This window comes from Tachyglossus aculeatus, chromosome 1 (assembly GCF_015852505.1).
Source record: "Tachyglossus aculeatus isolate mTacAcu1 chromosome 1, mTacAcu1.pri, whole genome shotgun sequence".
NCBI lineage: Eukaryota > Metazoa > Chordata > Mammalia > Monotremata > Tachyglossidae > Tachyglossus > Tachyglossus aculeatus.
The window spans coordinates 69607687-69630214 of NC_052066.1; the positions used below are offsets into that span (position 1 = coordinate 69607687).

At 50.6% G+C, this 22528-nt stretch overlaps 1 protein-coding gene across 5 annotated transcripts in view; it reads right to left on the reverse strand.

The window, feature by feature from the left end:
• Window positions 1–1015: 1015 nt before the first annotated feature.
• COPS7B (COP9 signalosome subunit 7B) overlaps window positions 1016–22528 on the reverse strand; it is a 35861-nt gene continuing 14348 nt past the window's right edge. For 2 of the 5 annotated variants that reach the window (XM_038744865.1, XM_038744875.1), the window contains exons 3-7: window positions 21792–21867; window positions 16520–16628; window positions 10886–11088; window positions 8497–8602; window positions 1017–1268 (exon numbers count right to left, since the gene is read on the reverse strand). In XM_038744865.1, the coding sequence (XP_038600793.1) occupies window positions 1110–1268; window positions 8497–8602; window positions 10886–11088; window positions 16520–16628; window positions 21792–21867 (653 nt within the window). In that variant the 3' untranslated portion in view covers window positions 1017–1109. Of the gene's footprint in view, window positions 1269–8496; window positions 8603–10885; window positions 11089–16519; window positions 16629–21791; window positions 21868–22528 lie in introns of all 5 variants that reach the window. The other 3 variants (XM_038744847.1, XM_038744856.1, XM_038744886.1) reach the window with 2 other exon arrangements.

The window sequence follows — 22528 nt, forward strand, 5'->3', positions numbered from 1 at the left end:
GGTCAAATTTGTGTTTTTATTTTTTTTCTAAAGTGTCCTTCTTTTTCCACTCGAATCTCAATTTCCGCATCGGGCTCCCCATCCCTCCCGAGTTCCCCCACTTCCCTCTTTAAAAAAACAGACCCCAGAGCCGTCCCCCCTCAAACCCCACCCCAACGAGGCGCGAGAAACCCACGGTTAGTCTGTAACGGGTATCGACGCGGGAGGAAAACCCCCCAAAAAAAAGGAAATGCCGGAAGGTCTTAGAGTCAGAACACGTACAAAAGAAAATTAAAATACAACCTGCAATCGAGTTCAGAAAAAGGCTAATCGAGTCCGTTTCCCGTCGGGGGGCTCCTGGGCCGCCCAGCCGAGGGGAGGAGTGGAAAGGGGGCGGCGGCCAGTCCTCTCGCCCCCGACAAAGCCGCCGTCTCTCCCGCCCCTGCGCCGCCGAGGGCAGGGGAGGGGAACGGAAAGGTTTCACGAGGGGAGGGACGAGGCGGGTAGCCCCGGCCATCGGCGCAGAGGACGGGGACGAGGAGAGGGTGGGCGGGCGGGGTGGGGAGAACCCCCTCGGCTCCGGAAGCCGTCCTCCCCACCTGGCAGTGCCCGTTTTCGTACCCGCTGCGGCCTCCGGGTCGGGGCTGCCGACGGCCAAGGGGTCCGAGCCGCGTTGGCGAGAGGTGGAGGGCCGAGGGCCCCCGATGACATCCCGCCTCCAAGGCCCGATGAAGGATGTCAACCATTCGGGGCGGGGTGTCGGACGTCGCCGATGTCCCCCTCGTCTGTTCTCGGGGGACGGGCGTCGGAAAAAGGGATGGCCGCCCCCCGCTCCCGCCCCGCGGGCCCAACTGGGGGGTCCTGCCCCGCGGCCGTGGGTCCAGGGGAGCCCCTTCTGCCTCTCGGGCCCGAGCGGAGGGGGCGTTCGGCCGGCGCGACCCCGTGGCCGGGGAGAGCCGGAGGCAGGGTGGAAGAGAGGAATCCGAGGGGGCGGGAGGGGGGCGGGGTGGGGTGCGACCCCCGGGGACACCCCCCGGGACCGGGGCCGGACCCGTCCGAGGAGAGGGAGGGTGGAAGATGGCGATCCGCCCGGGGGGGGAGGCCCGAGGCCCCCCCTCCCCCGGCCGGCCCTAGTGGCGGCTGGACACTAGACCTTTCACTTTGGACATCTTCTTGGCGGGCTGCCGCTGTTCGGCGTGAGGGGGGCATTCCCGTTCCGCCAGCTGCTGCTCCAGCTCCTGGGCGGAGGACGACGCCGTGGCTTTCAGCGTCTTCTTGATGTTGGTCACCTGGAGGGGGACGGGAACACACCGCGCGCTCAGCCTTGGCCCGCGAGTCCCGGGGACCCGGGTGCTAATCCTCGCTCCGTCCGCTCCGTTGACCGGGGGTGAGTCGCTTCGCTTCTCCGGGCCTCGGTGACCTCACCTGGAAAATGGGGACTGACTGTGAGCCCCACGTGGGACACCGACTGAGCCGTTCCTGTTTACCGAGCGCTGGCTGTGTGCAGAGCATTGGACTAAGCGCTCGGGAGAGTAATAATAATAATGGCATTTATTAAGCGCTTACTATGTGCAAAGCACTGTTCTATGCACTGGGAAGGTTACGAGGTGATCAGGTTGTCCCACGGGGGGCTCACAGTCTTAATCCCCATTTTACAGATGAGGTAACTGAGGCCCAGATAAGTTAAGCGACTCGCCCAAAGTCACACAGCTGGCAACTGGCGGAACCGGGGTTTGAACCCATGACCACGAGTACAACAGAACAATGAACAGACACGCTGTGTGCCCTCCACGAGCTTGCGGGCTAGAGGACGAGCTTCCCACCTGATCTGTTTGGATAATAACAATGATAATAATAACGATGGCATTTATTAAGCGCTTACTATGTGCAAAGCATCATCATCATCATCATCATCAATCGTATTTATTGAGCGCTTACTATGTGCAGAGCACTGTACTAAGCGCTTGGGAAGTACAAATTGGCAACATATAGAGACAGTCCCTACCCAACAGTGGGCTCACAGTCTAAAAGGGGGAGACAGAGAACAAAACCAAACATACTAACAAAATAAAAGAGAATAGATATGTACAAATAAATTAAGTAAATAAATAGAGTAAAAAAATATGTACAAACATATATACATATATACAGGCACTGTTTAAGCGCTGGGGAGGTTACAAGGAGATCAGGTTGTCCCACGAGGGGCTCACGGTCTTCATCCCCATTTTACAGATGAGGGAACTGAGGCCCAGAGAAGTGAAGTGACTTGCCCAAAGTCACACAGCTGACAGTTGGCGGAGCTGGGATTCGAACCCCTGACCCCTGACTCCAAAGCCCGGGCTCTTTCCACTGAGCCACGCTGCTTCTCCCCTAGCGCTTCGTTCAGTGCCTGGCACAAAGTAAAAGGCTTAACAAATAGCATAAAAAAAACCCCAAACAGTCCCACAGCACTTAGAAGAAGAATAATGATTGTGGTAAGAACAATAATAATAATAATAATGATGGCATTTGTTAAGCACTTACTATGTGCGAAGCGCTGACTTAAGCGCTACGGGGGGATACGAGGGGATCGGGTCGTCCCACGCGGGGCTCACAGTCTTCCTCCCCATTTTACAGATGAGGGAACTGAGGCTCAGAGAAGGGAAGTGACTTGCCCAAAGTCACCCAGCTGACAAGTGTGGAGTCGGGATTAGAATCCATGACCTCTGACTCCCAAGCCTTGGCTCCAGCGTGGCTCAGTGAAAAGAGCACGGGCTTTGGTGTCAGAGGTCATGGGTTCGAATCCCGACTCCACCACATGACGGCTGTGTGAGCCTCAGTTCCCTCATCTGTAAAATGAGGATTGATTGTGAGCCCCACGAGGGGCAACCTGATCACCTTGTATCCCCCCCAGTGCTTAGAACAGTGCTCTGCACATCGTAAGCGCTTAACAAATGTCATTATTATTTTTATTATTATTATTCCACGGAGCCACTCTGGTTAAGCGCTTACTATGTGCCAGGCACTGTAGTAAGCGCTGGAGTGGATCCTAGCAATCTACCCCACGATTGAGCCCCATGTGGGACAGGGACTGTGTCCGACCTGTTTTGCTTGTATCTACCGTGGCACTTAGAACAGTGCCTGGCACATAGTAGGCGCATAACAAATACCGTAATTATTATTATTATTGAATCGGGATGGACACAGTCCCCGTCCCATGTGGGGCTCCCAGTCTCAATCCTCATTTTACAGATGAGGCGACCGAGGCCCAGAGAAGTGAAGTGGCTTGCCCGAGGTCACACAGCGGACAAGTGGCGGAGCCGGGATTAGAACCCACGACCTCTGACTCCCAAGCCCGGGCTCTTGCCACTAGGCCACGCTCCTTCCCATTGACGGAATGACTAGGAGAATTGAGGGAAAAGGAAGAGTCAAGAATAAAGGCAGGGATGGGAAACTTAGGTAGGGAAGAGGAAAACTTCAGTTTTGGACGTATTAAGCGTGAGGTAGCAGGGGGACACTCATAGGGAGTGAAGCAACGTGAGAAGCAGCGTGGCTCAGTGGAAAAGAGCCCGGGCTTTGGAGTCAGAGGTCATGGGTTCAAATCCCCGTTCCGCCAATTGTCAGCTGTGTGTCTTTGGGCAAGTCACTTCACTTCTCTGAGCCTCAGTTCCCTCATCTATAAAATGGGGATGAAGACTGTGAGCCCCCCGTGGGACAACCTGATCACCTTGTAACCTCCCCAGCGCTTAGAACAGTGCTTTGCACGTAGTAAACGGTTCATAAATGCCATTATTATTATTATTATATGGAGGTGAACGCGAGGCAGGAAGGAATGGGGGTGTGCAGGGAAGGTGAGTGGTGGGTGGGAGGTAGAGAGAAAAGTTTGGGAGTCACCGGCGTACAGAGGAAGCCACGGGAGCGGGCGACCGCCCCAAGGAAGTGGGGGGTCAAGTGAGAAGAGACAGGGAGCCAGAACAGAGCCGTGAGGGGCACCCATAATTAGGGAGGAGAGGTGGAAGAAGAAGAGCCGGCAAAAGTCACTGAGGAAGAACAGCCACAGGGGTAAGAGGAGAAGCAGTGAGGCCTAGCGGATAAAGCCCGGCCATGGGAGTCAAGAGAATCCGGGTCCTAATCCCGGCTCCACCACTTGTCTGCTGTGTGACTTTGGGTGAGTCACTTCACTTCTCTGGGCCTCAGTTACCTCCTCTTGTAAAATGGGGATGGAGACAGCCTCATGTGGGACAATCAATCAATCAATCAATCGTATTGAGCGCTTACTGTGTGCAGAGCACTGTACTAAGCCCTTGGGAAGTACAAGTTGGCAACATAACGGGACAGGGACCGTATCCAATCTGAGGAGTTTGTTCCCCCTCTCCATCCCCCACTTCTTACCTCCTTCCCTTCCGCACAGCACCTGTATATATGTATATATGTTTGTACATATTTATTACTCTATTTATTTATTTATTTTATTTGTACATATCCATTCTATTTATTTTATTTTGTTAGTATGTTTGGTTTTGTTCTCTGTCTCCCCCTTTTAGACCGTGAGCCCACTGTTGGGTAGGGACTGTCTCTCTATGTTGCCAATTTGTGCTTCCCAAGCGCTTAGTACAGTGCTCTGCACATAGTAAGCGCTCAATAAATATGATTGATTGATTGATTGATTCTACCTCAGTACTTAGTACAGTGCCTGGCATGTAGTAAAGACTTACCAAATACCATTAAAAAAAAGGAGACCTGGGAGAGAACTGAATCAATGAACACAAGGCTAGGTGGCAAGCTCGTTGTGGGCAGGGAATGTGTCTATTTATTGCTGTATTGGACTCTCCCAAGTGCTTAGTACAGTGTTCATTCACTCAATCGTATTTATTGAGCGCTTACTGTGTGCAGAGAACTGTACTAAGCACTTGGGACGTACAAGTTGGCAACATATAGAGATGGTCCCTACCCAACAGTGGGCTCACAGTGTTCTGCATACAGTAAGCGCTCAATAAATACAACTGAATGAATGAATGAATTTCGATGGGAAGGGAGGGACGCACGAAGTCAAAGGCAGCTGAGGGGTCCAGGGGGATTAGGATAAAGTAGGGTCAGTTACACTTGGCAGGGAGAAGGCCATTGGTGACCCTGGAGAATGCAGTCTTGGTGAGTTGGAAAGGCTCAAGAAGGGAATCAGAGGAGAGGAACTGGAGACGGCGGAGGAGTTTAGACAAGAATGCGAGCAGGAAGCTGGGCTGACAGCTGGAGATCCAGGGATTTTTTTTTTCCCAGTGTAGAAGAAGCATGAGCTTGCTTGAAGGCTTGCTCGAAAGCGTGGGCAGTTGAAGATGGTGGTCAGGGAGGGGGGACAAAAGAATGGGTGCAAGTGTGTTTAAGGGGTGAGGGGAGATGGGGCCAGAGGCATAGGGTGTGGATTTGGAAAGCAGTTGGGACATCTCCCCTTTCATCATCATCAATCGTATTTATTGAGCGCTTACTGTGTGCTGAGCACTGTACTAAGCGCTTGGGAAGTACAAGATGGCAACATGTAGAGACAGTCCCTACCCAGTAGTGGGCTCACAGTCTAAAAGGGGGAGACAGAGAGCAAAACCAAACATACCAAGAAAATAAAATAAATAGAATAGATATGTACAAGTAAAATAAATAAATAGAGAAATAAATATGTACAAACATATATACATATATACAGGTGCTGTGGGGAAGGGAAGGAGGTAAGACGGGGGGATGGAGAGGGGGCGAGGGGGAGAGGAAGGAAGGGGCTCAGTCTGGGAAGGCCTCCTGGAGGAGGTGAGCTCTCAGTAGGGCCTTGAAGGGAGGAAGAGAGCTAGCTTGGCGGATGGGCAGAGGGAGGGCATTCCAGGCCTTCAGAGTTGCCTGGGAAGGAGAAGGGGATGTTAAGGGAGGAAGACAGCTGGGAGGAGGAGGGAGTGACTTTGGGAAGCTCTCGCTTGCTGGGTCCAATCTGTCAACAAAATCATTGGTGAGGTCACCGGGGGCAAGAAGGTGGACGTGGGGGCAACGTGGGTTTCGGGAGGGAGGTATGAGTCGGGGGTGGCAAGGGGCATGGGGGTCATTGAGGGGGTAGAGATAACGTGGCTAAATGGAAGAGTACAGTGAGGATGACTTTCAAGTGGGGGAATCTGTGCCAGCAGCATCTGTAACACATCACAGGGTAGACTTTTGTTGTGATATTTGTTGAGCGCTTACCACGGGCCAGCTACTGAACTAAGCGCTGGGCTGGAAACAAGCTAATCAGGCGCGACACCACCCGGGGCTCACGGTCTTAATCCCCATTTTACAGATGAGGTAATTGAGGCACAGAGAAGTGACCTGTCCAGGCAAGAGGCAGATCCAGGATCAGAACCCCGGTCCTCCGACTCCCAGGCCGTGCTCCATCCACTAGGCCCCGCCGGTTCCCGCGTCTTGCACCCTCCCCGAGAAATTGACAACAGAGGGAACCCGGGCAACACTAAAGCTGTGGGGAAGGAGAAGGAGAGTGGTCCAAGCCCCCCTGGAAGTCTTTACAGCATGACGAGAGACCCCCTCGCCAGAGTTTCGGACAACTGTGGCTTACGCTGATGAGCCCGTTGTTGGGTAGGGATTGTCTCTATCTGTTGCCGAATTATAACAATAATAATAATGATGGCATTTGTTAAGCGCTTACTATATGCAAAGCACTGGGGGGGGGGATACAAGGTGATGAGGTTGTCCCACGTGGGGCTCACAGTCTTAATCCCCTACAGATGAGGTAACTGAGGCACAGAGAAGTGAAGTGACTTGCCCAAGGTCACAGAGCAGACGTGGCGGAGCCGGAATTAGAACCCATGACCTCTGATTCCCAAGCCCAGGCTCCTTCCACTGAGCCGTGCTGCTTCCCATTGTACTCTCCTAGCGCTTAGTCCAGTGCTCTGTGCACGGTAAGCGCTCATTAAATACGACCAAATGAACCATGAACGGGCAATTATTTACTATTCTATTTACTTTGTTAATGACAGGCATATAGCTTTAATTCTCTTTGTTCTGACGCTTTTGATACCTATCTCCATGTTTTGTTTTGTTCTCGGTCTCCCCCTTCTAGACTGTGAGCCCGTTGTTGGGTAGGGACCGTCTCTATCTGTTTCCGGCTTGGGCTTCCCAAGCGCTTAGTACAGTGCCCTGCACACAGTAAGCGCTCAATAAATACGAATGAATGAATTAGCCTCACTGCATGAATAGCAAGGGTCAGCTGCCCCCTGGTGGTCGTGAGGAGACACCACACATTCTACAACTTCATCCGTACCACTTCTCGCTCGAAAGGGCAAGGATTTGGTCCACATTCAAGAGCCTTTCTATATTGTTAGTTTTTCATTCATTCTTTCATTCAATCGTATTTATTGATCGCTAACTGTGTGCAGAGCACTGTACTAAGCGCTTGGGAAATACAAGTTGGCGACATATAGAGACGGGCCCTACCCCACAACGGGCTCGCAGTCTAGAAGGGGGAGATGGACAACAAAACCAAACAAGTAGATGGGTATCAATACCATCGGAATAGATAAATAGAATTATAGATAAATACACATCATTAATAAAACACATAGAGTAATATATATGTACAAATAGACACAAGTGCTGCGGGGAGGCGAAGGGGGTAGGGCAGAGGGAGGGAGTCGGGGAGATAGGGAGGGGAGGAGGAGCAGAGGAAAAGGGGGGGGCTCAGTCTGGGAAGGCCTCCTGGAGGAGGTGAGCTCCGTTATAATAATAATAATGGCATTTATTAAGCGCTTACTATGTGCAAAGCACTGTTCTAAGCGCTGGGGAGGTTACAAGGTGATAAGCATGGCTCAGTGGAAAGCGCACGGGCTTTGGAGTCAGAGGTCATGGGTTTGAATCCCAGCTCCTCCACGTCTGCTGTGTGACCTTGGGCAAGTCACTTAACTTCTCTGAGCCTCAGTTCCCTCATCTGTAAAATGAGGATTAAGACTGTGAGCTCCACGTGGGACAACCTGATCACCTTGTATCCCCCCAGCGCTTAGAACAGTGCTTTGCACATAGTAAGCGCTTAACAAATGCCACTATTATTATTATTATTATGAGGTTGTCCCATGGGGGGCTCACGGTCTTAATCCCCATTTTACAGATGAGGTAACTGAGGCCCAGTGAAGTGACTTGCCCAAAGTCACACAGCTGACAATTGGAGGAGCCGGGGGTTGAACCCATGACCTCTGACTCCAAAGCCCGGGCTCTTTCCACTGAGCCGTGCTGTCCCGGGAGCAGCCAGAGCTAGGTGGGTCTCTACTCTGAGGACTTCGTATTTATTCATAGTAATATCCGTCTCCTCCTCTAGACTGTAAGCTCGTTATGGGCAGGGAACGCATCTTGTGAATTCCATTAGACTGTACTCTCCCAACGGCTCGATAAATACCATCGACTGACCGACTGAGTCTCAACCTACTAGTCGGAGGGGAGAACATCCTGCTCTTTTCACCGACCCCACGCTCGACCCCGAGGCACGGCAAAAGGGACGACAGACGGGCCACCACCCACCGTACGTACCTCTGTCTCTACCTGCTGCTGAGTTCTGTTGTGGTTCTCTTTGTACTGATTGGCTCTCAACACCTGCTGCTCGATTCCTAACAGAACCGCTTCACAGCCGTCACACCTGCAAGGCACGGGGGCGGGGAGGGGGGATACTGAGTCGCTTCTAGGCTCCAAAGCTCCCATTTACTTCCAGTTACTCCTCCTCTTCATCCTCCCCCGAAACAGCCCAGGGTGGGCCAATATGTCAGGGCTTTGCTGGGCCTGATCTGGGCCCCTGCTAGACGGCCCAGTTCTCAGCCTGATGCCCCAGTTTGGCCCTACGGACTTTGGCCTTGCTTCCGCCCTCTGGATAATACTGATAATTACCAAGAATTATGGTATTTGTTAAGCGCTATGTGCCAGGCACTGGGGTAGATACAGGGTAATCGGCTCAGTTACCAGATGAGGTAACTGAGGCACAGAGAAGTTAAATGACTTGCCCAAGGTCACACAGCAGACGAGAGGCGGAACCTGGATTAGAACCCACATCCTCTGACTCCCAAGCCTGTGCTCTTACTGCCAGGCCACGACGCACCTGTGCCGTTGCTCCTAAGGGAAGCCGGCACTTTCATTCATTCAGTCGGATTTATTGAGCGCTTACTGTGTGCAAAGCACTCGGCCTCCCAGTGACTACACAGAGGCTGCCACAATGGTGTAGTCTTCCCTGCCCAACCTGCCCACCCCTGGAAGAGATACCTTTTAGACTGTGAGCCCACTGTTGGGTAGGGGCTGTCTCTATATGTTGCCAACTTGTACTTCCCAAGCGCTTAGTACAGTGCTCTGCACACACTAAGCGCTCAATAAATACGATTGATGATGATGATACCGGGAACTGCTATCCACACAGCCTTCTCCTTTGTTGGGCGGCCCAAAATTGGGTCTACAGCTAGCCTCCGTAGGGCTACTCCCACAAATACTGGCTGGCCAGCTTTGACCACCATCAGGGCCTTCAAGATCCGATACGTTCTTGTGTGGGCCTATGATGCGGAAAGCACGCTCGCCGAGGGCAGGGAATGTGTCTGCCAACTCCGTTCAACTGCACCCTCCAAGTGCTTAGTACAGTACTCTGCACACAGTAAGTGCTCAATAAATAGGATTAATCGATTGACAGGTACAGGAGACTGAGTGTGCTCCAAGAAGGCTTCCCTAAGCCCTCCTCTCCTCTTCTCCCACTCCCCTCTGTGCCGCTCTTACTTGCTCCTTCATTAATTCCTCCCTCCCATCCCCACAGCACCTATGTAAATGTCCGTAACATTTATCCATTGAATCTACTTATGTATTTATGTTAATGTCTGTCTCCCCCTCCAGACCGTGAGCTCATTGTGGGCAGGAATGTGTCTGTTGTTATACTGTACTCTCCCAAGCGCTTAGTACAGTGCTTTGCACAAGGTAAGCACTCGATTAATACGATCGAATGAATGAATAATTAGCCTTTCTGAACTTTGCCGAGGGGGAATTTCTCCTGTCTGTCCCACATTACGGGACTTGTACTTCCCAAGCGCTTAGTACAGTGCTCTGCACATAGTAAGCGCTCAATAAATATGATTGATTGATTACGGACGTGATGAGGTGACGTGTTAGGCTTCCAGGACTCCGGGGTTCTCTCTACAGAGTGTGCTGACACTGACTCGCGGGATGCATTTGTGCCAGTGACCCCAGCCCCATTCTGGGAGGCAATCTGGAGGTGACAAGGGAGATTTCCGATGGTTTTCATCAGAGGATTTGGTCATGGAATAGAACTGGACGGTGAGAGTTAGCCATGTTTCTGAGTGGCGGTACAGGTGTGCATTAAGCAGGGTCGCTGGACGGTCCTGGAACAAGTCAATCACATTTACTGAGCGCTTATACTGTATGCAGAGCAATGCACTAAGCGCTTGGGAGAGTACGATACAACAGACACGTTCCCTGCCCACAACGAGCTTATGGTCCAGAGGACCAGAGGTGCCTTCCCCTAGTTCTAGACCACCATTAAAGAACTCTCTGGAGTTGACTTCCTAAACGCGGTCACTCGGGCGATACGGATTGTTCCAGTTTACAGATAGGGAAACGGGGGCCGGAAAAGCTAGGGAAGCATGCTTTATCATCGTGGGGCTCAGAAGTCCTCTCCCAGTTTGAGCAGACCTTAGGAAATGCTAACTCAAGGCCAGGAATGACGTGCAGTTTGAGGAAGGAAGGGCTCCTTTCTGCTCCCAAGGCAACTCTGGCCAATAAGCCCGGAAACGCAGCATTCCTACGGCTCTGGGGCCTAGGGTCCCTAAGGAAACCGAGTTCGCTTGAGAAGGGGGAATCTCAGTCAGGAGGGAGGTGCTCCTTTACCCACACCCTCTGCTCCCTCAACTCCACCAGTATCCCCCTCTCGTCTCACCATTCCTGCAAGGTCTTGACGATGCTGCTGATGTCCTTCTTCTGGATGTCGCGGCCGATGCAGAAGTCCACCTCCAGGAGCTGGTTGCGTTGGTCCAGCTTGCCCTGGATGATGTCGGTGTAGACGGCCTCGATGATCAGGTCCTCTAACTCCCGGAGGTTCCGCATCTCCAGGTCCTTCAGCAGCACCGAGTAAGGGATGCACTGCAAGGGGCAACACCCCAAGCGCTTAGTACAGTGCTCTGCACACAGTAAGCGCTCAGTAAATACGATTGAATGAGTGAATGAATAAACACGCGGCGGTACGGGAAATCCACTCCGGGGCCGCAGGCGACCCGGGGACTTGGGAGGGAGGACGCTTCAGAGAGACCCAGTGTTCGGGCATAATTCTTGCCCATGAAGGAGGGCGGAGAGTCCAGGCCAAGCAGCTAAGGGGGACGGGTCAAGGGAGAGACTGATAAATCCCCAGACCTGCCGTCAGCTCCAGACAAGAGACCCAGAGGGTGGTTGGGCCTTTGGTTTCTAATAATAATAATAATAATAATAATAATAATGATAATAATAGCATTTGTTAAGTGCTTACTATGTGCCAAGAACTGTTCTAAGTGCTAGGGGGTACAAGGTGATCAGGTTGTCCCACGTGGGGCTCACAGTCTTAATCCCCATTTTACAGATGAGGTAGCAGAGGCCCAGAGAAGTGAAGTGACTTGCCCAAAGTCACACAGCTGACAAGTGGCAGAGCCGGGATTAGAACCCATGACCTCTGGCTCCCAAGACCAGGCTCTTTCCACTGAGCCATGCTTCCAAACTCTCAATCCTTACTTTAGGTCTAGCCTTAATCCTAATTCATTCATTCACTCAATCGTATTTATTGAGCGCTTACTGTGTGCAGAGCACTGTACTAAGCGCTTGGGAAGGACAAATCCTAATCCTCAAACTAACCCTAAACCTATAACCCTAACCTTAACTCTTGGCCTAGCTCTCACCCTATGCCTAGTCCTGAACCTCACCAGAATCCTAATCCTAACCGCGACCCTAACACGGGTCCTAAACCAAACCCTAACCGTCCAACGCACAATAACCCAACTTAATGGAAAGAGCCCGGGCTTGGGGGTCAAAGGTCGTGGGTTCTAATCTCAGCTCCGTCACTTGTCAGCTGTGTGACTTTGGGCAAGTCACTTCACTTCCCTGTGCCTCACTTACCTCATCTGGAAAATGGGGGATGAAGACTGTGAGCCCCACGTGGAACAACCTGATTACCTTGTATCTACCCAAGTGCTTAGAACAGTGCTTGGCACATAGGAAACAGAGTAAACGCTTAACAAATACCGTTATTAGTATTATCTATTCCGACTGGATCACTGCATCAGCCTCCTTTCTGACGTCCCAACCTCCTGCCTCTCCCCACTTCAGTCCATACTTCACTCCGCTGCCCCTCCCTGAGGTAACTGAGGCCCAGAGAAGTGAAGTGACTTGTCACCCAGCTGACAAGTGGTGGAGCCGGGATTAGAACCCATGACCTCTGACTCCAGGCTCCTTCCACTGAGCCACACTTTCCGCTTTCTTTGGGCAAGTCACTTCACTGGGCCTCAGTTACCTCATCTGTAAAATGGGGATTAAGACTGTGAGCCCCACGTGGGGCAACCTGATCACCTTGTAACCTCCCCAGCACTATTTATTTTACTTGTACACATCTATTCTATTTATTTTATTTTGTTAGTATGTTTGGTTTTGTTCTCTGTCTCCCCCTTCTAGACTGTGAGCCCACTACTGGGTAGGGACCGTCTCTATATGTTGCCAACTTGTACTTCCCAAGCACTTAGTACAGTGCTCTGCACACAGTAAGCGCTCAATAAATACAATTGATTGATTGATTGATTAAAATAGTGCTTTGCACATAGTAAACACTTAACAAATGCCATTATTACTATTATTATTACCATCTATAATTCTATTTATTTATATTGATGCCTCTTTCCTTGTTTTGATGTCTGTCTTCCCCCTTCTAGACTGTAAACCCGGTGTGGGCAGGGCTTGTCTTTATTGCTGAACTGTACTTTCCAAGTGCTTAGTACAGTGCTCTGCACACTGTAAGCGCTCAATAAATACAATTGAATTCATGCATTCATTCATTCAGTCATATTTATTGAGTGCTTACTGTGTGCAGAGCACTGGACTAAGCGCTTGAGATGAATCTGACTTTCCCCACCGAACTCTTGCCCTACTTTACCAGGAAGCTTCGATGCTCTGTGGCTTTTGGTGTGGGTCGGCGGGGGGAGGGAGACTGGTAAAAAGGAACCAGTGACTCCCTCCCAAAAGCAGGGCTGGGGGGGGGAGAGGAAACCACAGCTTCCACTGCGTGGCATTTTCCCGCAAGGCCCCAAGCTGTGATTCGGTCAGGGTTAGCACCAGTGGACAGTCACAGGCAACCCAGGTATTGGGCTTGTATCTATCCCGTGATTAATATCGTAATTAATTATTACTGGGTGGTAGAGAAGGGGTCGGAAAATGAACGCCGGCCTATCCGTGTGACACCGCCCCGAGAAGGGGTATCGGAGGGAGGCCGATCTTAGAGTCTTAAAGGTTTTCCTCCACCCGAAAGGTCCCCTTCTCAGATCACTAAGCCACTATGGGCGTTCCCGACCTGAAGCGGCGGGACCGCCGGGCCGTGTCTGACCGAGAACACCAGATGTGGCTCCCAACTCCGGTGGACAATCCCACCACAGCTCAGTCTCGTTTGCCTTCTTCCTACCCAGGAGAGAGGGGATCTAACACAAATGAACTAAACCTGCCGGTGGAACACCAGGAGATGGATCCCGCAGAGGGTACAGATGGAAAAATAACAGTAATTACAAATAATTACGGTATGTGCCGGACACTGTTCAAAGTGCTGGGGTGGGTTGGTCAGAGTCCCTGTCCCATGTGAGGCTCGCAGTTTTAGTCCCCATTTGACAGATGAGGGAACTGAGGCCCAGAGAAGTGAAGTGACCTGCCCAAAGTCGCACAGCAGACAAGTGGCAGAGCTGGGATTAGAACTCATGACCTACTGACTCCCAGGACTGTGCTCTACCCACTATACCATGCTGCTTCTCGTAACACCTAGATGCCCAGCAAATAGGAACAGGGGGTCCAATTTTGGGAAGAGGAGGTAGATGGCCACGGCCAGCGGTCTTGCACTCTCTCCCTCCCTCCAGACTCTTATCGCCTCCTGCCTTCAGGACATCTCCATCTGGATGTCTGCCCGCCACCTAAAACTCAACATGTCTAAGACTGAGCTCCTTATCTTCCCTCCCAAACCCCGTCCTTTCCCTGACTTTCCCATCACTGTGGATGGCACTACCATCTTTCCCGTCTCACAGGCCCGCAAGCTTGGTGTCATCCTCGACTCCGCTCTCTCATTCACCCCCCACATCCAATCCATCACCCAAACCTGCCGGTCTCACCTTCACAACATCACCAAGATCCACCCTTTCCTCTCCATCCAAACCGCTACCCTACTGGTTCAATGTCTCATCCTATCCCAACCCGTATTACTGCATCAGCCTCCTCTCTCATCTCCTATCCTCCTGTCTCTCCCCGCTTCAGTCTATACTTCACACTGCTGCCCGGATTATCTTTGTACAGAAACGCTCTGGGCACGTCACGCCCCTCCTCAAAAATCTCCAGTGGTTACCTGTCAACCTTCGAATCAAGCAAAAACTTCTCACTCGGCTTCAAGGCTGTCCATCACTTTGTCCCCTCCTACCTCGCCTCCCTTCTGTCCTTCTCCAGCCCAGCCCGCACCCTCTGCTCCTCTGCCGCCGCTAACCTCCTCACTGTGCCTCGTTCTCACCTGTCCCGCCGTCAACCCCGGGCCCACATCCTTCCCCTGGCCTGGAATGCCCTCCCTCCACACATCCGCCAAACTAGCTCTCTTCCTCCCTTCAAAGCCCTACTGAGAGCTCACCTCCTCCAGGCGGCTTTCCCTGACTGAGCCCCCCTTTTTTCTTCTCCTCCTCCTCCTCCCCTCCCCTTCACCCCCCATTCCTCCCTCTGCCCTTCCCCCTTCCCCTCCCCACAGCACTTGTATGTAGTTGTACATATTTATTACTCTATTTTACTTGTACATATTTACTATATTTAGTAAATATATTTTATTAATGATGTGTATGTAGCTATAATTCTGTTTATTCTGACGGTATTGACACCTATCTACTTGCTTTGTTTTTTTTGTCTGTCGCCCCCCCTTCTAGACTTGGGCCCATTGTTGGGTAGAGACCGTCTCTACATGTTGCTGATTTGTAATTCCTAAGCGCTTAGTACAGTGCTCTGCACACAGTAAGCACTCAATAAATATGAATGAATGAATGAATGAATCCCTGTCCCATGTGGGGCTCACAGTCTCAATCCCCATTTTCCAGATGAGTTACCTGAGGCCCAGAGAAGTGAAGAGACTTGCCCAAGGTTACACAGCGGACAACTGGCAGAGCTGGGATTAGAACCCATGATCTTCTGACTGCTGCTACTACTACTGCTACTACTAACAGGCTCCCTTGCCTAACCCACCTCAGGCCAAAAGTTCACATGAGAAAAAGGGGACACAATGAAAGGTTTCTTAAAACAATTAGAGGGGAAGGAGGCAGCGGCAGAAGAGAAAATAAAACAGCTAAACCTCTACGGCTCTGTCATGAAAATTGTCTTGAAAATGAGATGCCACAAACCTGTGTGTTTCAGAAAAGGGACTAGGCAGAGACAAAAGCGATGATGCGTGGAAATTGATTCAAGGGAAACACTGTATAATGGAGAACTAATAGTAAAAATAATAATAATAATGGTATGTGTTAAGTGCTTACTATGTGCCAGGCACTGTACTAAGCGCTTGGGTGGATCTTCATCATCATCATCAATAGTATTTATTGAGCGCTTACTGTGTGCAGAGCACTGTACTAAGCGCTTGGGAAGTACAAGTTGGTAACATATAGAGACAGTCCCTACCTAGTAGTGGGCTCACAGTCTAAAAGGGGGAGACAGAGAACAAAACCAAGCATACTAACAAAATAAAATAGAATAGATATGTACAGGTAAAATAAATAAATAAATAGAGTAATAAATATGTACAAACATATGTACATATATACAGGTGCTGTGGGGAAGGGAAGGAGGTAAGATGGGGGGGATGGAGAGGGGGACGAGGGGGAGAGGAAGGAAGGGGCTCAGTCTGGGAAGGCCTCCTGGAGGAGGTGAGCTCTCAGTAGGGCCTTGAAGGGAGGAAGAGAGCGAGCTTGGGTGGATGCGAGCAGATCAGGATAGACGGAGTCCCTGTCCCACGTGGGGCTCACAGTCTCGATCCCCACTTGACAGATGAGGTAACCGAGGCCCAGAGAAGTAAAGTGACTTGTCTATGGTCACACAGCAGACAAGTGGCGGAGCCGGGATTGGAACCCACGATCTTCTGATTCCCAGGCCCGTGGCTCTATCCACCAAGCCATGCTGCTGCTCAGAACTGAAAAACCTATCTGACCAAGGAAAGCCAGACAGCTTCCCCTGCGAACAAGAAACCGGGCGGGATGAACACAGAACTGGAAAGTGCAGCTGCCTACCCTGGGTGCAAAGCTCCTGAGAGGAAATGGGGTCCAGGGAGGGCTTGGGACCGTACCTTCATCCGCGCTGCCAAACTCACAATGGTCAGGTGCTTCAGTTTGTTCTTCTGGGCTGTGGTTAGTTCAGGCAGACTGTCCTTGTTGGCTGTTCGGTCCCGCCCATTCCCAAATTAAGAAAGACAATAACAGAGTTAGGATTTCCTTTCTGCTAAAAGGAAAAAAGAACCACTCCCACAGTACACCCGATCTGGCCACTAAGTTGTTGCATTCATGAAGGTATAAGGCTGAACTACCATGGAGAATATAAATAACAATAATTATGGTAGAGAATATAATAATAATAACAATAATTATGGTACTTGTTAAGCACTTACTGTTTGCCAGGCACTGTACTAAGCGCTGGGGTGGATTCAAGCTAATCGAGTTGAACGCAGTCCCTGCCCCATGTGGGGCTCGCAGTCTCAATCCCCCTTTTACAGATGATGAAGGGAAGTGACTTGCCCAAGGTCGCACAAGAGACACGTGGAGGAGCTGGGATTAGAACCTGACTCCCGGGGCCTGTGCTCTATCTACTAAGCAGATCCGTAACATTTATATTCCTGTCTGCCTCCCCCCTATAGACTGTAAGTTCCTTGTGGGCAGGGATCGGATCTACCATCTCTACTGTAGTGAACTCTCCCAGGTGCTTAGTGCAGTGCTTGGCACACAGTGAGCACTCAAAGACCCCTGATCGATCGGTTCCGTCAAGGTAGCTCTCTTCCTCCCTTCAAGGCCCTACTGAGAGCTCACCTCCCCCAGGAGGCCTTCCCACACTGAGCCCCCTCCTTCCTCTCCCCCTCTCCCCCCTTTCCATCCTCCCCACCTTACCTCCTTCCCTTCCCCACAGCACCTGTATATATGTATATATGTTTGTACATATTTATTACACTATTTATTTATTTAACTTGTACATATTTATTCTATTTATTTTATTTTGTTAATATGTTTTGTTTTGTTCTCTGTCTCCCCCTTCTAGACTGTGAGCCCACTGTTGGGTAGGGACCGTCTCTATATGTCGCCAACTTGGACTTCCCAAGCGCTTAGTACAGTGCTCTGCACACAGTAAGTGCTCCATAAATACGATTGATTGATTGATTGATTGATTGAGAGGACTCGATCGATTCCATTCACTCTTCTACTCGTTCTCTCGCTCCCTCTTACCTAGCTTCTCCAGGGCTTCTCAAGCATGATTCCTGATGGTGCCTTGAATTCCTTGCCTCCCCTGCCCCTGGAATGCCCGGCCTGGAATGCCCTCCCACCTCAGCCTCACCACACCGGATCCCCCTTTCCCCGCCCCACCTCTTTCACAGCTCCTTCTCTCCATCTCCTCCACACCACTCTACCAATCGGACAACAAACGGTATTTATTAAGTGGAAAGAGCCCGGGCTTTGGAATCAGAGGTCACGGGTTCAAATCCAGGCTCCGCCACTTGTCAGCTGTGTGACTTTGGGCAAGTCACTTCACTCCTCTGGGCCTCAGTTCCCTCATTTGTGAAATGGGGATGAAGACCGTGAGCCACCCGTGGGACAACCTGATCACGTTGTTATCTCCCCCAGCGCTTAGAGCAGTGCTTTGCACATAGTTAGTGCTTAATAAATGCCATTATTATTATTATTATTATTACTAAGCAGTCGGGAGAGGACAGTATAACAGAGTTGGTAGCTTATGGTATAGTGTTGGTCTACTCTCCCCTCTCTAGACAGTAAGCTCGCTGTGGGCCGGGAATGTGCCTGTTTATTGTCGTACTATACTTTCCCAAGTGCTTGTACGGTGCTCTGCACACAATAAGCGCTCAATAAATACGACTGAATGAATGCTCTCCTTCTTCCCTTGTCTTTCTCCTGCTTCCCTGCTGTTGCTAAAGAGGTCTCCCACCTGCTCCTTAAATCCACCCCTCTGAACGTTTAAAATCATCTGCCCCCGCTCTTCTCCTCTCCCTCCTGGATATCTTCAACCCCTCACTCTACGTTGCTTCCTTTCCTTCTGCCTTTCAACCTGTCCATCAATCAGCGAATCAGTGGTATTTACTGAGCGCTCAATGCCTGCCTCCCCATTCTCGATCCCTCGACACCCTTCAACTATCACCCCATCTCTCTCTGTTCCCCTTCCTATCCAGATCACTGGTACTGGGGGGTTACACCTCCCCACATCCCCACCTCCCCTTCCTCTCCACCACCTCTCCTGATGCCCCACGATCTGGCTTTCACCCGCTTCTTTTCGCCAAGAATGCCTCCTCTAAGGTCGCCGACAACCTCCTCCTTGCCACATCCCAAGGGGCTCCGTCTACTCGGCTCTCTCCTCTCTGGGCCTCTCGGCTGCCTCTGACACTGGTCCCACATGAAATCTTCTCGGGCCTTGGTAGCGCTGTCCTGTTACTCCCCTGGTTCCCCTCCCACTTCTCCGACTGCTCCTTGTCAGTTCTGTTCCCTGGCTCCTCTTCCATCCCTCATCCATTAGCTGCCTGGATTCTGGTTTCCTACTCTTCTCGTTCTAGCCGTATTACTCATCTTTCCTTCTAAATCTCCTCCTACTCCTAAATTTTCTCTCTCAGGTAATAACACTGCCATCTTCCCTGTTCCAGGAGCCCACAAGCTCACATTATTATTATTATTAATACTATTATTGTTATATTATTACTATATTAATATTATTCAAATTATATTATTATTATTATAGTATTTGTTAAGCGCTACATGCCAAGCACCGTTCTAAGCACTGGGATAGATACAAGGTAATCAGGTTGGACCCAATCCCTGTCCCACATGGGGCTCACAGTCTTAATCCCCATTTTATACATGAGGGAACCGAGGCCCAGAGAAGTGAAGTGACTTGCCCGCGCTCACACAGCAGACAAGTAGCAGAGCCGAGATTAGAACCCGTGACCTTCTGACACCCAGGCCTGTGCGGTATCCACTAGGTCCCGCTATCCTGGTCTCCTCGCTGATTTTCTTTTCTCACATTCAATCTCCTGCCAATTCCTTGCCAGCTCTTCCTACGCATCTCCCCGGCTCCACCTCCTCTTTTCCACCCAAACGGTGACCACTTCGGTACAAGCCTCGGTATATGCAAGACTAGGCTACTGAGTCAACCCTCCTTTCTGGTCTTCCTGCCTCTGGCCTCTCCCCTCTCCGATCGACACAACGCGCTGCTGCATCACCCAGCGTGGCTTCGTGGAAAGAGCCCGGGCTTGGGAGTCAGAAGGTCGTCGGTTCTAATTCCGCCTCCGCCACTTGTCAGCTGTGTGACTTTCGGCAAGTCACTTAACTTCTTTGTGCCTCAGTTACCTCATCTGTAAAATGGGAATCACAACTGTGAGCCCCACATGGGTCAACCTGATTTCCTTGTATCTACCCCAGCACTTAGAACAGTGCTTGGCACATAGTAAGCGCTTAACAAATACCATCATCATAATTATTATTATTATCACCCACACACACCTCTCCCCTCCTCGAAACCTTCCCTGGTTCCCAATGTCCCCTGCCATTAAGCAAAAACCCCTCACAATTGGCTTCAAGACTCACCACCATCTCACTTGATCTTACACGTTTGCTCTCTTCACCTCCTCCTCATCAATGACATTTATTGAGCGGTTACTGTGTGCAGAACGCTGTACTAAGTGCTTGGGCGAGTGTGCTGCAAGACAGTTGGTAGACACGATCCCTGCCCACAGTGGGCTCACAGTCTGGCGGGGGGACAGACTTGAATAATAATACTAAAACTAATTATGGTATTTGTTAAGCGCTTACTCATCATCATCATCAATCGTATTTATTGAGCGCTTACTGTGTGCCAAGCACTGTTCTAAGCACCGGGGTAGATACAAGGGGTTACCAGGTTGTCCCACGTGGGGCTCACATTTTCCAGATGGAGGAACTGAGGGCACAGAGAAGTGAAGTGACTTGCCCAAAGTCACACAGCTGACAAATGGTGGAGCCGGAGATTAGAATCCATGACCTCGGACTCCCGAGTCATGCTGCTTCTCATGGAAACAAATTAATTAATTATTCACATACCAAGGTACTATAAATAATATTAGTGTAGAACTTTTAGATGCGTATCTAAGTGCCGTGGGGTTGAGGGTGAATATGAAATGCCCAAAGGTCACAGATCCAAGGGCACAGACATCGCCGAAGATACAGTGAGCTGGGGGAAAAGGAGGGCTTAATCAGGGAAGGCCTCCCGGAGGAGATGTGACCGTAATAAGGCTTTTCTCACCTGCTCCTCCCCAGCCTATTCTCTTTGTTCCTCCCAAGGAGACCTTCTACCTCGCTCTGAACGCTCCTACCTCCGATCCTCCCCTCACGCAGTTCCCCCGGCTTGAAACGTCCTCCCTTTCTAAATCAGATGGACCACGGTCCCCTCCACAGTGAAATCCCAAAATTTCCTCCAACGGGCCTTCAGTGACTAATCCCTAACATCCGTATTCGTATAAACCCATCCTTCATCTCTAGTGTTTATGTACTCATTCATTCATTCCCACTGTTGAATAGGGACTGTCTCTATATGTTGCCAACTTGTACTTCCCAAGCGCTTAGTACAGTGCTCTGCACACAGTAAGCGCTCAATAAACACGATTGATTGATTGATTGATTGAGCGCTTACTGTGTGTAGAGTACTGTACAATCTATTAGTGGCATTTTGGGGGGTTTACTGAGTACTATAGTAAGCGCTCGAAAGAGTACAATAAACACAGTTTGGTAGACTCGATCCCTGCCCACAAGAAGCCTACAGTCTAGAGATTCTGTACCCCGTAGGTGCTCTATAATGATGATAATAATAACAATAATAATAATGGTATTTGTTAAGCGCTTATTCTGTTCCAGGCACTGTCCTAAGCGCTGGGGTAGATGGCAAGGTAATCGGGTTGGACACAGTCCCCGTCCCACATAGGGCACCCAGTCTTAATCCCCATTTTACAGCTGAGGGAACTGAGGCACAGAGAAGTGAAGTGACTTGCTCAAGGTCACACGGCAGACAAGTGGCGGAGCCAGGATTCGAACCCATGACCTTCTGACTCTCGGACCCGTGCTCTACCCACTGGGTCACGCCGCTTCTCTGTTGAAGATGACTTACCAACCCTGAGTCTCACGATCTCTTCGGAGCCTGGAAATTCCCAGTCTCTTCTCACACTTTAGGATTCCAAGGAACAGTGCGGCAAAGCGACTTAGGATTCAGCCACAGACCCAGTAAGTTGCTGCTCCGGGAGCAAGTGCTTAGACTGTGCTCCTTCATCATACATCCGTGGAATCCAAAAAAAAAAGGCTCTCAAAGGACCCTGACCAACTCACCTATATAATCTGGGTAGGTTCCATAGGCAAACAGGTTTAGCAGTTGCAAATAAGCCGCATTTGCCCCTTCTGCCAGCTGCGGAGAAAGAACGAAAAAACAAAAAAAGAAATAGGGAATCTTTCAAGGTCCCAAATCGTACTTCCTGCCCTGAGGGAAGCACTGAATCTACAGTCTTGTCAGGTGGATGTAGCTTGCTGCTTTGGGTACTTGGAATCGCTCACTGTCGGATTCTCTTCCCTGAGGGCAGAGGACACGGCCACAAACTGGTTTTCCCAAGGCTTGGAAGTCAAATCGGGATGGGACAGCCCCAGTTTCCGGTAATAATGATGGTATTTGTTAAGTGCTTACTTTATGTTGAGCACTATTCTAAGCTAATCAGGTTGGACACAGTCCCTGTCCCAGGCGCTCGGCACGGTGCTTTGCACAGAGTAAGCGATCAATCGTTAAATCGACTGCTTGAACGAGGGCAGAACCGGCACCCTTTCGCCCAACCAGCAAAGTTTTTGGGTGCCATATTTCACAGCTGGGCCTCGGACTCTGACACGCCCAAGGCCCAGCCCCAGCACTCTGGGTTCGGCCCCGAGGAATGGGAACTGGAGTTTATTTATTTATTTTACTTGTCCATATCTAGTCTATTTTATTTTGTTAGTATGTTTGGTTTTGTTCTCTCTCTCCCCCTTTTAGACTGTGAGCCCACTGTTGGGTAGGGACCGTCTCTATATGTTGCCAACTTGTA